The 15,679-nt window shown below is 47.7% G+C and overlaps 1 protein-coding gene across 1 annotated transcript; it reads left to right on the forward strand.

The window, feature by feature from the left end:
• Positions 1–786: 786 nt before the first annotated feature.
• On the forward strand, positions 787–15,050 carry setdb1b (SET domain bifurcated histone lysine methyltransferase 1b). The gene is made up of 24 exons (XM_084445091.1): positions 787–832; positions 2,352–2,555; positions 3,254–3,423; positions 3,544–3,587; positions 3,702–3,822; positions 5,480–5,662; positions 5,777–5,978; positions 7,648–7,721; positions 7,817–8,007; positions 8,781–8,913; positions 9,688–9,808; positions 9,966–10,091; positions 10,314–10,638; positions 11,209–11,470; positions 11,733–11,823; positions 11,918–12,034; positions 12,194–12,363; positions 12,518–12,766; positions 12,879–13,046; positions 13,126–13,298; positions 13,985–14,087; positions 14,226–14,482; positions 14,599–14,687; positions 14,862–15,050. Exons 1-24 carry the CDS (start codon positions 795–797, stop codon positions 14,977–14,979), a joined length of 3,729 nt encoding a protein of 1,242 aa, XP_084301217.1. The 5' UTR covers positions 787–794; the 3' UTR covers positions 14,980–15,050.
• Positions 15,051–15,679: the final 629 nt, after the last annotated feature.

Below are 15,679 nucleotides of genomic sequence, written 5' to 3' on the forward strand. Positions count from 1 at the left end.
ATGAGGATGTTAATCTGATTTAATGTGCAGTTCAAAAGTATGATTTACATGTGGGTACTGTCCAGTAAGGATGAGGATGTTTAAGTTACTTTACAGTAACTACTTTACAGTTGTCTATAGATTTGGCTTTATTTATTTTTTTAATTAAAGGTACCCAACGAAACGTGAATCAAAACAATCCGTTCTTTGTTTATTTTCGAAATTCCTCAATTATATGGTTCCTTGTCGTCTAATAAACATGTTGAATCACTTGAATGTCTTTCCTACCTTGTAATTTCTTCGCAAAATGATATTTAGCTAATGTTTTGAAAACAACAAAGATGTGTGAAACGTCACTATTATGTGCTCCGCATATTTTGACGCAATGACGTAGTACGCGATTTTCGGGGACCACCTTCTCAAATTTGCTCTAGAGCGCATACTAGTGGTCAAAAACTACATTGGGTACCTTTAATACTAATAATATTTATTTTTAAAAAATAGAGTTAGGCCTACACATAACCATGCGCATGGGTGCAGAGTGATGCCACAGTCAGTATTTGTGCTTTGTGGAATATTAACATGTATTTTGTTTACTATTGATTTTGTACAGCAGCTTTTATGTTGAGAATTAAAGGCGAAATAAAGTGGTTGAACGTGACATGCCAGTTATCTTTAGGTGACAGAACAGAATATGCCCATCAATTTTGTGTGGGCTACATTCGCGATGTGACACACGACCTAATACATCCATGCACACGACCAATTTCATCCTAGGAAAAAAAAACTTGCATCCCGTCAGCCCCTGCGCGAGGATGGAGACTGGTGGAATGGATATCGTTAGCGCTGATGGGTGAGTGGTAAACCTCCGAATCAAGCCTAGTCTTTATTTATGTGGCATTTTTCAACATGCATGCAACTGCGAGAGAAACTAGTGTCGAGACGCTCTAAGAAGTTGGCTTTGGCTAACATTAGCATAGGTACGATAGCGAGATACCCACTCAGGCTAACTCTCCATGGGCTAACTAGCTAAGTCTAGCTCGGTGTGCTAGCAAATAGCCCTCCACTCATAAGTCACCAGCTAAGCACCTGGAGGCAATCTCTACAAATGTAACCTAGCACACCTGCTTCAAAAATGAGCTGATCACCAGGTCCTTAATAAGCTGAACCGGGTGTGATCCCAAAGCCTGCACACATTAGCTTATTAGCTCTCCAGGACCGGAGTAGGAGATCCCTGCAATAGCCAGCTAACTGTAGTTGCTGTGTGATGCATTGTGTTTGCTAGCCCTATATATGTGCTAAATGCAGCTTGATAGATGGCGGGGGTTGTAGTAATCGCACATATCTCATACGCATTTCAGTATATTAGCGAGGCATTACCTAGCAAAACAAATGTTAGCCCAGCTATGCTAGCTCCCTGTCCCTTGCCCACTAGCACGTACTGACCATCTCCTAGTTTGGATCCCTTTGGAAACTCGGTGGAAGTCGTTTAATAAATAAAATAAAAAAACTTGTATCGTATTGAAAACAGCAAATGTTAATAGGACAACTACATTGTAAAGATGGGCTTTAGTACTGTACGTTAATGAATGAGTTACACAGGATCCTGCTAGTTTATAAACTCTAGCCAGCAATAATTGCATGGTGAATGGTCAGCGCCGGGTCACCATCGAGGACTCTTTTCCCGGTTGTGGCTAGATGGGATACAGCTACTAATTTCCATAAAACCTCAACACTAAACCTAACCCCAACCTTAACCAAACCCTATACCTAAGCCTAACCTTAACCCTTAAACGTAACCCTAAATGGCCTCTGCGTTTATGGGAACTAGCCTTTACTGTCCTACACAGGCCATAGCTGTATTCCTTCTCATAGACATAATAAAGAACGTTCTTTATTATGTTTATTATGTTCATTCTAGCCACGGCCCCTTTTCCCTGCAGCCATTTTGACGTTATTGCAGGGAAAACACAGGTGTAATTAATAACATTAATTATGGCCCTGTTGCATTTAGGTGGGCCCTGATACTGTGCATGCTGGCTCACTGGAATGGCTGTGACACACTAAATAGAATGGGACTTTAATTAATTTAATCAATTACACCTGTGTTTACCCTTTTATGACATGTCAAAATGGCTGCTGGGAAAAGGATCTATTGTTTTTGAATTGAACGCGGTTAACGACAAACCTGGGAACATAGCGCACACATGCCTCAGTTGTTGTGCTGTCAACTATACAAACTGAGATGGAAAAACATCACGGGTTGGAGTTCAAGATAACAGAGCCCAGATACAGGTCTAGGTGAACATACACCCCTTCCACTTAACATTTATTACATTTTCTCTCCATATCTTCTCTTTCTATTCCATCAGTATGGAGGTGGAGGGCTGGGACCCGGAACTGGAGGAGGAGTTGGGTATCTCTCTGGACGAGTTGAGGAAGTGGGTGGAAGATGAGGTGGAGAAGAGTGACTTTGTGAGACAGAGGAAGGCCCAGCTGGCTGAGCTGACGGAGTGGGTGGAACGCAGAGAGAAGGAGGAGGCCACCGTGGAATCACTCTTTGACAATGCCAAGCAGTGAGTACTGAGTAGCTTGTGTGTGTCTCTTGAGTAGTTGTGTTCACAGTGTTGTGTTTGTGTGTGTGTGTGTGTGTGTGTGTGTGTGTGTGTGTGTATATATTAGGGAGGGGACATGATCTTCGAAAAATCGAATAGTCATTAAATTATTAAAAATCAATTTTATAATTTGATCATCGTTTGTTCATCTTGTCTTATAAAAAACTAGTTGCCTTGTTTTTCGCGGTGCGAGACGAGAGAGAAAGGCACGCGCGAAAGACAGTTTGAGTACTGTAACCTAGGATACGTAGTCAGTGCGTGAGATCAGGTGAGACTGAGACTCGACCGGATCAGACATGCAGCGGCTAACGCAGCCAACGAAAAGTTCTGTGTGGAACGGCAAAACTGTCGAATGCGTACTTGAGTGTACCCGCAACGTCATACCCTCGGAGAGGGTCTTTTCCGCGGCAGGACTTATCGACAATAGACTACGCACCTGTCTCCATCCCGACCATGTCGATATGCTCATATTTCTAAATAATAATATGAAGAAATAGGATAGGCCCCATTGGCCGGAAAAGTCGCTCAGACGAGCACTGATGAGATGCGATTTTCGAAGAAAAATCAATTTTTGCCCAGCAATTTTTGAATAGCAGATTTGCCAGAAAGTCCCATCCCTAGTATATATATTGTTTTCCTCTCTCTGTCTGCCTGCCCAGGTCCATCCAGGAATGTGAGACTCTAGTGAAGCAGACCTACCGTAACATGGGCCTGGTCTACCGAGAGAGCAGCTCGGAGGACGAGGCTGAAGGCCGAGGAGGGGCCAAGGCCTCTGAGGTCATTGAGATAGATGACGACGAGGACGATGACGTCATCGCTGTGGGCTGTTGTACGTCATGGGTTCTTTTTCTAGATACTTTTTTTAAAGACAGTACCGGGTTCACCAGCATTATTGTTAAAGGGAGGGTGAGGGAGCCTTAAGTGATGTCTCTTCTGTTTCTTGTGACAGTGGTTCCACCAAAGAACCCTGTAACGCCCATCAAGGATGCAGTGGTAAGAACAGATAATTGCTAGTGCCCTCTCCCACAGTGCCCTCTTTCTCGACTGGTTTGAAAAGACAGTGTGTGTACTGTGTATTCTCATTGTGTTTGTGTGTCTGTGTTTCAGTTCCAGGAGGCGTCTGTAGCTCTCCAGAGGTCCACCCAGCAGGTGCAGAAGCTGGCTCTTACAGTCAACAAGACTCCGCCGACCGCTCTCAGTACATCGCCTATCCTCCCAATCCAGTCAGGTAGGAATGGACACGCCAGACACTGGCCCTCATTTATCAAAGGAGCACAGATTTGTTTGTTCATTCATTCGTTCATTCATTCATTCATTCATTCATTCATTCATTCATTCATGCATGCATGCATGCATGCATGCATGCAAGCAAGCAAGCAAGCAAGCAAGCAAGCAAGCAAGCAAGCCTTTATTTATTCCCGGAAAGACAATTGAGGTTACCCTCATTGAGCACAGAAATGATGGTACCACAGCGTCCACGTGTGATCTATCAAACATTTGTATGCCACCAATCCCATCGTACAAATGATCGGCCGATGCGAATGAAAACTATCGTCATTTAAATATCACGCCCCTACATATCCTCATATCCTGGCCTCGCCTCTGTAGTTTACGGCATGGAGATACGAAATACGGCCAGTATTTCTCTGACTCTCATCCAATAACAACTCTTCACTCTCCATGGAAAGATCCCGGAAAACCTGCTTGCATTTTCCAATTTTATTTTAAGGGGGTAGTTCACACATGTAACTTCACTCGCGCGCTGGGCAGCTTCCTTGTTTAATTGTGTAGCCTATCCAAAAACCATTGCACATTGCTGTAAATTTGAGGATTTATAATAATAATAATGATACAACTTTATTATACCTTCCATACAGAAAATGTATTGTGACAAATTACAAAGTAACAAAATCTCAAAGTTAGAGCTAACCTGTTTGTCAATATAAAATACCATATTTCAACCAGTAGGCCTATAGAAACTGGTGCGCGTCAGGTTAATAGCCTACCTCTCTTGCTCACTCCTTTCACCTCTGCTGAACGATAGGACACGCATAGGTCTTCTACAGAGCATGGCATTACCGATATGATGACTGTCAAAGCTGTGCCCTATCCATTGCTTTTCATTTGTTAATTTTGATTTCTAGTAATTATGTCACCAATTCATTGATTGATTGGTGCAACATTAATTTTGCTTTCTTTTTCAGACTTGGCTGCATAGTCTAAGTAGGCTCAAAATGAAAGCAAAATTACATTTACACCAAAAACCTGTTTACCCTGTTAATTGCAAACAATTGGAAAATGTTTGCAATTATCTTAGGGATATATGACACATAGAAGGGCCTTTACAAAATGCAGGCTATTCTACCATAGGGTAGGCTACATATTTTGAAGTGATGAATAGGCCTATGTTGCTGCGCTGCGCTTAGATGCCAGTAAGAACCAGTCTAATGCCAATTCTCAAACTTGCGTACATTCGGGGCGTGAGATTCGGTCGCAGTCTCCGCTCACGCCCAGATTGATGAACGCCGAACTTGACGTGGAAATGACCGTACGCCCAGTTTTCTGCTGTGCGATCGCTTAGTAGGGCCACTATCCTAAATACTGCCCCCCTCTGCTCAGACAAACTGCACCACAGGACCCTCAGAGAGGGGTGTACACACTCCCCCAATCTATGACTGAGAAACTCCACCATCTCCTGCGGCATCAGACTTTTTAACTCTCTCTAAATGATAGAATGTTTTAATGATGTTTATCATGATGTTTATATATTGGATACTTTGTGTTTTGTGTATTTTTGTATATTCTGCATAATTCAATTTGTAAAGATTGCAAAGCAATCAAACTCAAACTCATATGTGTGTGTGTGTGTTCTCTGTTCTTTCTAGGCGGTAACCAGCCCCCAAGGCTTCCCTTGCCAGCTGTGGTGATGTCCCAGGCTCCAGCCGGCACGACCACTCAACCTGACCCCACCCTCAAAGAAGGCGAACTCTTCCTGGAGATGAGCATCCTGGGAAAGAAACGCACCAAAACCTGGCACACTGGCACTCTCATCGCCATCAGCCCTGTTGGTAAGATACACACACACACACTCCTGTTGAAACGCACCCGTTTCTGCTCTATATTGTGTATAGGGCATGTCATGACAATAACTCAACATCCCGTCTGTCTGCCCTCATGCGTAGGGAGTAGCTTTAAATACAAGGTCAAATTTGAGAACAAGGGGAAGAGCCTGCTCTCTGGGAACCATGTGGCCTTTAATTACCACCCCACCCTGGAGCGACTCTACGTGGGCGCACGCGTGGTCGCTAAGTACAAAGATGGAAACCAGGTGTGGCTCTACGCTGGCATTGTGGCAGAGATGCCCAACAACAAGAACCGCATGAGGTGAGTTAGAGGCGCAGGGTGTCTGTGTGTTGCGTCTGTGTTTGCCTTGTAGGTCGAACCGGTTCACAAAAATGTGATCAATGAGGTAAATTAGACCTTATATGGTGAGTAGTATTGTATAATAAAAACAGAGATGAAAAAAGAGGATGAAATTCTTTTTCTCAGTTCTTTTGTATTATTTTTGCACCAATATACAGTGACAGTGTGTAGTAGTAAACCGAAGAAATTGTCCGCACACTGAAATAAGCTCCCAAGGTGAGTTTTAGTGGTTGTCAGCACAACGTTTCGGCCGTAGAAGCCTTCTTCAGGCTTACACAAGACATGTGTAAGGGGTGGGGTATGAATACATAGGGGATGTGGGTGTGTTCCCAAACAGGTCAAGGGTAAAAGGTTAAACTACATTCAGTGTATACATAAATCATCAGTCAGTGCACCAGGGGTATACCAGCCCTAAAGGGTACATAGACAAAAGTGCAAATACATTCAACACATTTAATATGCCATAATGGAAAGGACAATGGCTCTAAAGAATGTGAGTAGGAGTCGTTTCATCTGTGTAATGCAAGTCTATCAATAGCACAGTGTGTAGTAGTACAATGGAATGATCGGTTGAGGTGGTACTTGAACAAGAAGAACAACAACATGTAGATGGTGTACAAAAAATACAGACAGTAACAAGAAAATAAAAAAGCCAGAAAGTGGCTCTATCAGCTTCTACCCAAACGTCCGCATCCCTTAACCCTTCCCACACTCCCTCCCAATTCTCCCACTAATAACAAGAAATAATAAATATTTATAATCATAAACAAAACAAAAAACAAACATAAACCAGCAACCACAAGACAACACAAAACAAAAAGGACAAGGGGGGGAGGGGCATCTAGTCTTCATCGGGGTGGATGGTAGCCTTATTCAGATCATCTGAGAAGGGTTTCCAAGTCTTATCAAAGGATGTACTGGAGTTCATAAGTGAAAATCAAATCTTTTCTATAATGTGATTCAGGATCTCTTTGGGCCTGCTATGCTATTATGCGAAGGGGGGAGAGCGTGCTTCCACTTAAATAAGAAGAGTCGCTGAGCTAGTAAGGCTGTAAAAGCCAGGACCCACTTTCCCCCTGGGAAGGGTTTGGGTTAGTGGGAAAGTTGGTGCTATAGGTGATGGGACTCCAAATAGGGCCGTGAGAGGTTCAGGTTGGATGTTCAAGCAAAACACTGTCCCAAGTGTACCAAAGATTTGACGCCAGAAGTCTATCAAGTTCGGACAAGACCAGAACATGTGAGTATGATTAGCAGGTGACTGTTTGCACCTATTGCAAGTGTCGCTGGCACCTGTGTCTATTTTTGCCAGCGTTCGTATAGTGTACTCCAAAGAGTACCTTACACTGCAATAAGCCATGTCTGGTGCACATGGAGGCCGAGTGGACGAGGCCGAGGTTTTGGTCCTACTGGTTGTCAGGTATTGGCACCCCGAGTTCCTGTTCCACAGGTCTGCTTCAGATGGGCTGCTGGATCCGGGTTGAGGGAGTCAATGGAGTCGTAAATTACGGAAGTAGGGTGCTAGGGCAAGTAGACGGACCTGGGCGGGTGATTGGGGGAGTGGGGGTACTTAGATTTAATAAAATGCCTGGCCTGAAGGAAACTAAAAGAGGATGAAACTGTTGTTTTTTAGGTTCCTGATCTTCTTTGACGATGGTTACGCTTCCTACGTGACCCTGCCGGAGCTCTACCCCGTCTGCAGGCCCTGTGAGTCCCCTTCACCCCTTCTCTCCCAGAGAAACCACACCACAGCTAAGCAGACCAGGGTAAAAAAAATTCACATTTTTAAAATCGTGTCTCAGTAAAGCGGACCTGGGAGGACATCGAGGATTCGTCGTGCAGGGACTTCGTGGCGGCGTACATCAACGCGTACCCCAACAGGCCCATGGTGCTGCTGAAGGCAGGTCAGCTGATCAAGACGGAGTGGGAGGGGACGTGGTGGAAGAGCCGCGTTGAGGAGGTGGACGGGAGCCTGGTCAAGATCCTCTTCCTGGTATGACATCACTACATTCTCCTCAAATCAGAAAAGCAGTGTGCTCCTTTTCCTGGTATTACATTACAGTCATTTAGCAGACGCTTTTATCCAAAATGACTTACAATAATTGCATTTAACGTAGGAAACGCCAATGTACTACTACTTTCCAGAACTCACAAGTGCATCTCCTTTCTAAAACAAGTGACTAAGAGCATAAGCTAGTGCTGAAGGCAAAGTGCAAGAATAGTACAATAGTTGCTTAAGAGGGTGGATCGTTGTAGTACTTCTTGAAGAGATGAGTTTTGAGCCTGCGGTGAAAGATGGTCAGCGACTCTGCTGTCCTGACATCAGTGGGTAGTTCGTTCCATCATTGCAGGGCCAGGACAGAAAAGAGCCGTGACTGTCGATCGACCGCAGGGGCCTCGGAGTGACGGGGCAACCAGTCGCCCCGAGGTAGCAGAGCATAGCGGTCGGGAGGAGGTGTAGGGTTTGACCATGGCCTGGAGGTAGGAAGGGGCTGTTCCCTTTGTTGCCCTGTAGGCTAGTGCCAGAGTTTTAAACTGGATGCGAGCCGCTACGGTATGACATCACTACACTCTCATCAAATCAGTAAAGCAGTGTGCTGATGAAAACACACAACTTTCTTCGTCACTGCAGTGGATACTGCCTTGTTAGTTTAGGCGGAAGGTTTGAATACACTCAGGCCCATCTCTGTAACTCCAGGGTAAAGTAAGTGTTCTAGAGAGGACAGAGGCCCCCTAGTGGTGATGTGCGGCTGTTGCCCTCTTCAGGGGGACAAGAGGAGTGAGTGGATCTACAGAGGCTCCACCCGTCTGCAGCCCATGTTCAACCTCAAGATGACCAGTGCTACCATGCAAGAGAAGAAGATGACCGGCCAGCAGCAGAGAACCAGGCCTAACATGGGTAACGCCTTACAGAGCACAGAACACAACGAGCACCATAATCGTACTGCAGCAACACACACACACACACACACACACACACACACACACACACACACACACACACAGAGAGAGGAACTCAGGAACTCCTCAGATCTCACCCACTTCTGTCACACGACCTCAGCCCACCCAGCCTGCAAGGATCGAGTGAGTAACACACACACACACACACACACACACACACACACACACACACACACACACACACACACACTCTCATCAGTATTGCAGCACCACACAGTAATACACTTATCGATTTAAGTACACTGAATTTCATGTTTAGCCCTATTCCTGGCTTCCCTGGCATGTATCTGACTAGTACAGGTTAAAATATTTCTGTTTTGTGCAGTACAGAGTTCTGTGTCAATAACGTCAGCGCGCGCACCCTGGCTCGTCATCCTGTAAACACCATAGGTCCTTTCGCCTCTGCATTTCGAAACAACAGGACCTATGGTGTTTACAGGACGACTTCAGAGCTTGGTAAGCATAAACCATGTAATTCCTGAACTTGAAATCCACGTATATCATACTTTTTAGAGTTTTTCGAGTGTTCCCATAGCTAGCAACGAGCCAGGGCGCGTGCGCCAACGTTATTGACACAGAACTCTGTACTGCACAAAAAAATAAATATTTTAACCTGTACTAGTCAGATACATGCCAGGAAAGCCAGGAATAGGGCTAAACATGAAATTCAGTTAATTATCCTTTAATCTGACTTTTCAATATGTGTCTGTAGGAGCGTCATCAAGGTCCAAGGGTCCAGTGGTCCAGTACACCAGTGAGAGGAACTCAGGAACTCCACAGACCTCACCCACTTCTGTCACACGACCTCAGCCCACCCCGCCTGCAAGGATCGAGTGAGTAACACACACACACACACACACACACACACACACACACACACACACACACACACACACACAATACTACTGTTTGGGAGTTACTTATGATACATAAGATTCAATCCATAGAAACCAGTCTCTCTCTCTCTCTCTCTCTCTCCCTTTCCCTCAGTATCAAGCAGATGGCTAAGAAGAGTACCTCACCATCCACCCTCCCTGTTGTAGTCCCTCGCGAGACTCACACCCCTAAAAGCATGCACCCTCACACATCCACAGTCGCCCCCAGCAACCCGTCCAGGTGAGTGGAGATTCAGATGGTCTTAACTAACCTATCACAAGTCTGTCTTGATGTCTATTCTATTGACTCCTGACAAGTCTCTCTCTCTCTTCTCACTCTCTCTCTCTCCCTCTCTCTCTCCCTCTTCTCTCCCTCTCTCTCTCTCTCTCTCTCTTCTCCCTCTCTCTCTCTCTTTCTCTCTCTCTCTTCTCCCTCTCTCTCTCTCTCTCTCCCTCCTCTCAGGGTGTTTGTCTTGCAGCCCGGCACCACGCAGACCCTCACGCCTGTTGCCCAACCCCTCGCCTCGTTGCCCCAGCCGACCCCGGCTGCTCCGCCTCCCCCCGCCGGGATGAGCTCGCTCACTGTCGTCAGCGACCGCATCCCCCACGAGCCCTCCTACCGCGCCACCGCCGACCGCGTCTTCTACCTGACCCACACCTGCCAGCCGGCCTGCCTCAACCGCATCCGGCCCGCCAAGCTGGACATGTACCGGGGCAGGAACCCCCTCCTCATCCCCCTGCTCTACGACTACAGACGCATGACGGCCCGTCGGCGGGTCAACCGCAAGGTAGGGCCGGCCTCAGCTCGACCACACCCTCATCTAAATAAACAATAAACAAACAAACAAGAAACCCCTGTGGCTCAGCCCTGTCTCCGAGACAGAGGGAGGAAGGAAGTGGTGTCGCTAGTTTTAATCCAGACTGGGATAAAGGGAGAGAGAGCAGCATTTCCCTCTCCACCCAATCCTCTTATTCCTAACTGTTTCAATATTCCTCCGCTTCCTAACTCCATAACAGCTGAATTGAGCTCCGAATACAGGGCAGCTGTGGCTCAGCGGTAGAGCGGGTCGTCCAATGATCGTAGGGTCGGCGGTTCGAATCCCGCCTCCTCCTGTCCACTTGTCGAAGTGTCCTTGGACAAGACACTGAGCAGGCTAGCACCTTGCATGGCAGCTGCCGCCATTGGTGTGTGAATTTGTGTGTGAATGGGTGAATGAGAGGCCATTGTAAAGCTTTGGATAAAAGCGCTGTATAAGTGCAGTTCATTTACCATTTACCATACCCAACCTACCGAACGAATAGTGGAATACTCAAATGACTCGGGGCCAGCCCTAAACTCCTAACGTTCCTTCTCTCAGATGTCCTTCCACGTGATCTACAAGGCCCCGTGCGGCCTGTGCCTGCGCAACATGGCGGAGATCGAGCGCTACCTGTTCCAGACGCGCTGTGACTTCATCTTCCTGGAAATGTTCTGCCTGGACCCCTACGTGCTGGTGGACCGGCGCTTCCAGCCCCAGAAGCCGTTCTACTACATCCGGGACATCACCAAGGGCACGGAGGACATACCGCTGTCCTGCGTCAATGAGATCGACATCGCGCCACCGCCGGACGTGAAATACAGTAAGACTGCTGGGGGGGGGGGGGGAGGGAGGGAGGGAGGGAGAGAGCGAATAGTTTATTGTCACGGGGGAAAGAGAAAGTGGGAGGATTGGGCCACATGACTGTAACAGTGTTCACCTGGAACACCTCCTGTGCTGATGATGTATGGAAAGTGTTGAGATTCCCTGTTGACATACCGTGTGTGTGTGTGTGTGTGTGTGTGTGCGTGTGCGTGTGCGTGTGCGTGTGCGTGTGTGTGTGCGTGTGCGTACCATGCTCCTAGGTAAGGAACGCATCCCAGAGGGCGGAGTGGTCATCAACACCAGTCCAGAGTTCCTGGTTGGCTGTGATTGCACCGACGGCTGCAGAGACAAGTCAGTGTGACCCCCTGACCCTTAGTCTGCCAATCTGTTCGTCCCTGTGTTTGACCCTCTAAAGACGCCGTACTGTGACGGGTCTCCTCCACAGGTCAAAGTGTTCCTGCCACCAGCTGACCCTCCTGGCCACCGCCTGCAACCCTGGGGGTCAGATCAACCCCAACGCTGGCTACATGCACAAAAGACTGGAGGAGTGCCTGCCTACTGGGTGAGATATATACACACACACACACACACACATCACAACCACAGTCTGCTCCGATCCACACACACTAGACTTGACATACTGGCGTCACATCCTAATGACCCTCTTGCTCATAAAAGAGGGAGCTTCAGTGTCCGCGCTCTGCTCGTCTGCCTCCGCCAGGATCTACGAGTGTAACAAGCGCTGCAAGTGCTGCGCTGAGATGTGCACCAACCGCCTGGTGCAGCACGGGCTCCAGGTGCGTCTGCAGCTCTTCAAGACCCAGAACAAGGGCTGGGGCATCCGCTGTCTGGACGACGTGGCCAAGGGCTCCTTCGTCTGCATCTACGCCGGTGAGGAAGAGGGGGGGGGTGGGGTAGAGGGGGAGGCGGAGTGATGGAGAGAGAGAGGAAGAGGAGGAGGGGGGTAGAGAGAAAGTAAGGCAACGTTGAGTCCTGTCATCCACCTCATATATTTTATTTCTTCTGCCTTTCTCAACTCTCACAGGCAAGATCTTGACGGACGACTTTGCCGACAAGGAGGGCTTGGAGATGGGGGACGAGTACTTCGCCAACCTGGACCACATCGAGTTCGTCGAGAACTTCAAGGAGGGCTACGAGAGCGAGGCCCGCTGCTCTGACAGCGAGGGGAGCGGCGTGGATATCAGCCGGCTCAAAGTACCCCTCTCCACCACGCTGGGCCTCAACAAGCCCTCCGTCAAGACGGACAGCTCCAGCTCCAACGCCAAGGCCAAAGGTCAGGGGTCATGGTCAGAAAGCTGGCGGAGGGCCGTGGGAGACAACTGAACAGACCTGACGTGATCCATTTTTTCCTTTCCTCCTTTCCTTTCCTCCTTTCCTTTCCTCAGTCCGGGGAGGCGAAGACTCCTCCAAGGACGGAGAAAGCAACGGGGACGAGGAGTCCAACGACGACAGCGACAGTTCAGATGACACGTTTAAGAAGGACCCCTACCACAGCTCCAACTCTGTATGGAGGAGCTACACTACCCGCCGGCAAGCCAAGGGGGTCAAGGAAGGTGTGTGAGTTTGTTTGCAGCTCGGCGGATCTTTTCCCCCCGTTCCATTCTCATCCCTTGTGTCCTTCTCTCCGTCCAGGGAGCCAGGACAGTAAGGACGGCATGAGCGTGTCGGCAGGGGGGACGGAGGAGAGGAAATCACCCCACATACCGGAGGAGACCAGGCAGAGTAAAGTGGCTTCCTGGCTGACCAGCCAGCCCCCAGCCTCCGAGGCTACCGCCAAAATGGAGGGGCTGAAGACGACAGAGAAGGTGAGCGGGGAGGGAGAGAGCATTGATCCATAGCGTGTGTATGCCGTCTGTCGGCTCTTGGATTCTATTCATTGTTTTAAATGGCCTTGCTCTAAAGCCGGAAATATGCTTGCTGTTTAAAGCAATACATCGCGATATTTGGACCTTTACAAACATGTCTGGTGCTAATTCTCCAATTAGATTTACTAAAAGCAAGTTGAATCGTCCAAACGGTCTACTCAGAAAGATAATTCATTGATATTTATTACCTTTTAAAACTCGCGCCCCCGGGAAGCAGCATTCAGTCGAAGTGCGCATGCACAACGTTGTGCTTAAACAACACAGTAGTAGCTAACTATTCTGCCGTCTATGCGTTTTTTAGCTCAATGATGTCATCATGGCGGAGGTGAGAAAACGGAAGCGAAACATCACGGAGGAAGCCAGAAAAAGAAAAAGACAATCTGATAACGTTAGGACAGTACGACAGTGCACTTACTCGCAGAGCCTGTGGGGGCGCAGTTCCGAGAAAACTCTATGTATTGCTTTAACAACACGTCCACGTAGTGTTAATTTCTGCGTACGTGCACAGTCAACTGCAGCCGACGCTCCAAAGGAACGCAGCAAATGCGCGGAGACCTGTTTGTTGGCTGATTTGTGTCGCAGTGCTTTAAAGGGCCACCTTCCCCCTCATGTCCTCTCTGCTGTAGGAGGGAGGGAAGAAACAGGAAGTGATGACCCTTTCCGACAGCGATGACGTCCAGACCATCAGCTCTGGATCAGACGATAATGAGAGAGAGAAAACCACCCAGGGTGAGGAGAAAAGAGGGGGGAGGCGGGGGGGTGAGACTGGAAATCTCTCTTGCAGGAAAACCCTTCATAGATCCTCGCCTAACAGTTTGACTCCGCCCACTTTCTCCCCTCTTGCCCCTCCCCTCTCTTCTCCGCCAGGTGTGGTGAAACGGCAGGTGGCGGTGAAGTCCACGCGCGGCATCGCCCTCAAGGGCTCCCACAGCCTGATGGTGAAGGCGGGCACGCAGGGCCCCACGACGGGAGCAGGGGGGCAGCCTGGGAAGGGGGGCGCGCAGGGCCAGGCGGGAGAGGCGGGTGATAGCGGACCCAAAAACACCCGGCAGTTCTTCGACGGCGAAGAGTCGTGCTACATCATTGACGCCAAGCTGGAAGGCAACCTCGGGCGATACCTCAATGTGAGTGTGTGTGTGTGTAATGCACCTTTATATTTGTTTGTGTTGAGTATATCTTAACACCTCTTAACTTTCACTCCATCTCACTCTTTCTGTGTTCTCGTGTTCTCCCTAAACAGCATAGCTGCAGTCCTAACCTGTTTGTGCAGAATGTGTTTGTGGACACCCATGACCTGCGCTTCCCATGGGTGGCCTTCTTCGCCAGCAAGTGAGTCTCAACATGTGCACCGTACACCCTAGAACTAGATCACCTGTTTCTGCTTATGGCGCAGCTATAGACCCTAGTAATCATCAGTATTCCTTTTGTTCTGCGGTATAATCTTCATGAGAACCATGCGTTTCTGAGTCCAGACCTGTAAGTGTGCTTGTGTCCACCCTGCAGGCGTATTCGCGCAGGCACAGAGTTGACCTGGGACTACAGCTATGAAGTTGGCAGCGTCGAGGGCAAAGAGCTGCTCTGCTGCTGTGGATCCACAGAGTGCCGAGGAAGACTGCTATGATTGGTCACACTGTATGATGTATTTTTTGCATGCTCACCTTCATTTTATTTCTGTAACAATAAAATGTCATTTTCCACACATGATCAATGTGCTGAAGTTGATTATCTGAAGCAAAGCTGTGTCAGGCAGTAGGGGAGGGTTGACTAAACCTGTAAAGAGTTAATTTGGAAAAACACAAATGTCCTTTTTGATAAATCATTTTTTCAGTCAAATATCAATATCAAAGTGCAGTTGGGTTGTTTTGATTAAGTAAAGAAGACTGCTTAATCCACTGCACTTTGATATTTCATATTCATATTGAAATGATTTATCAAATGATATTTCATATTCATATTGAAATGATTTATCAAATGGACATGTTTCTTCATGTGATGGTTAGAGTACAGACGGGCCATGCTTTCTTCTCCAGTTTAACTTACTATAAGCTAAGCCCAGTTACCTGCAGGGAAAAGTAGGCTGGAACCTCTTCCTTGGTTGCCAGTCCAAATTGGAGTCCACTATCAAATCTTACCCAGCCTCTCTTGTGGCTTTGCATCTGCCAGATACTGTACATAACTTGAGGCCTACTTCTGTTATTAGCCTGCATTTTAGATTTACCAAAAAAATGTGTCTTTCTGTTAAATAGATTAACTGGTGTCAGGGTATTGTGTGTGCAGTAAACTGATGAGTTCTTGCTCCTCATGTGTGGTTCTCTCTAACT

This window comes from Borostomias antarcticus (assembly GCF_949987555.1).
Source record: "Borostomias antarcticus genome assembly, chromosome: 10".
Lineage (NCBI taxonomy): Eukaryota > Metazoa > Chordata > Actinopteri > Stomiiformes > Stomiidae > Borostomias > Borostomias antarcticus.

Bases quoted from the DNA above. Each gene is read 5' to 3' on its own strand.
- setdb1b (XM_084445091.1), top strand. From the start codon at position 795: ATGGAGACTGGTGGAATGGATATCGTTAGCGCTGATGG. The intron at 13,299-13,984 runs GTGAGCGGGGAG...TCTCTGCTGTAG, and splicing joins GGCTGAAGACGACAGAGAAG to GAGGGAGGGAAGAAACAGGA. The intron at 14,688-14,861 runs GTGAGTCTCAAC...TCCACCCTGCAG, and splicing joins GTGGCCTTCTTCGCCAGCAA to GCGTATTCGCGCAGGCACAG.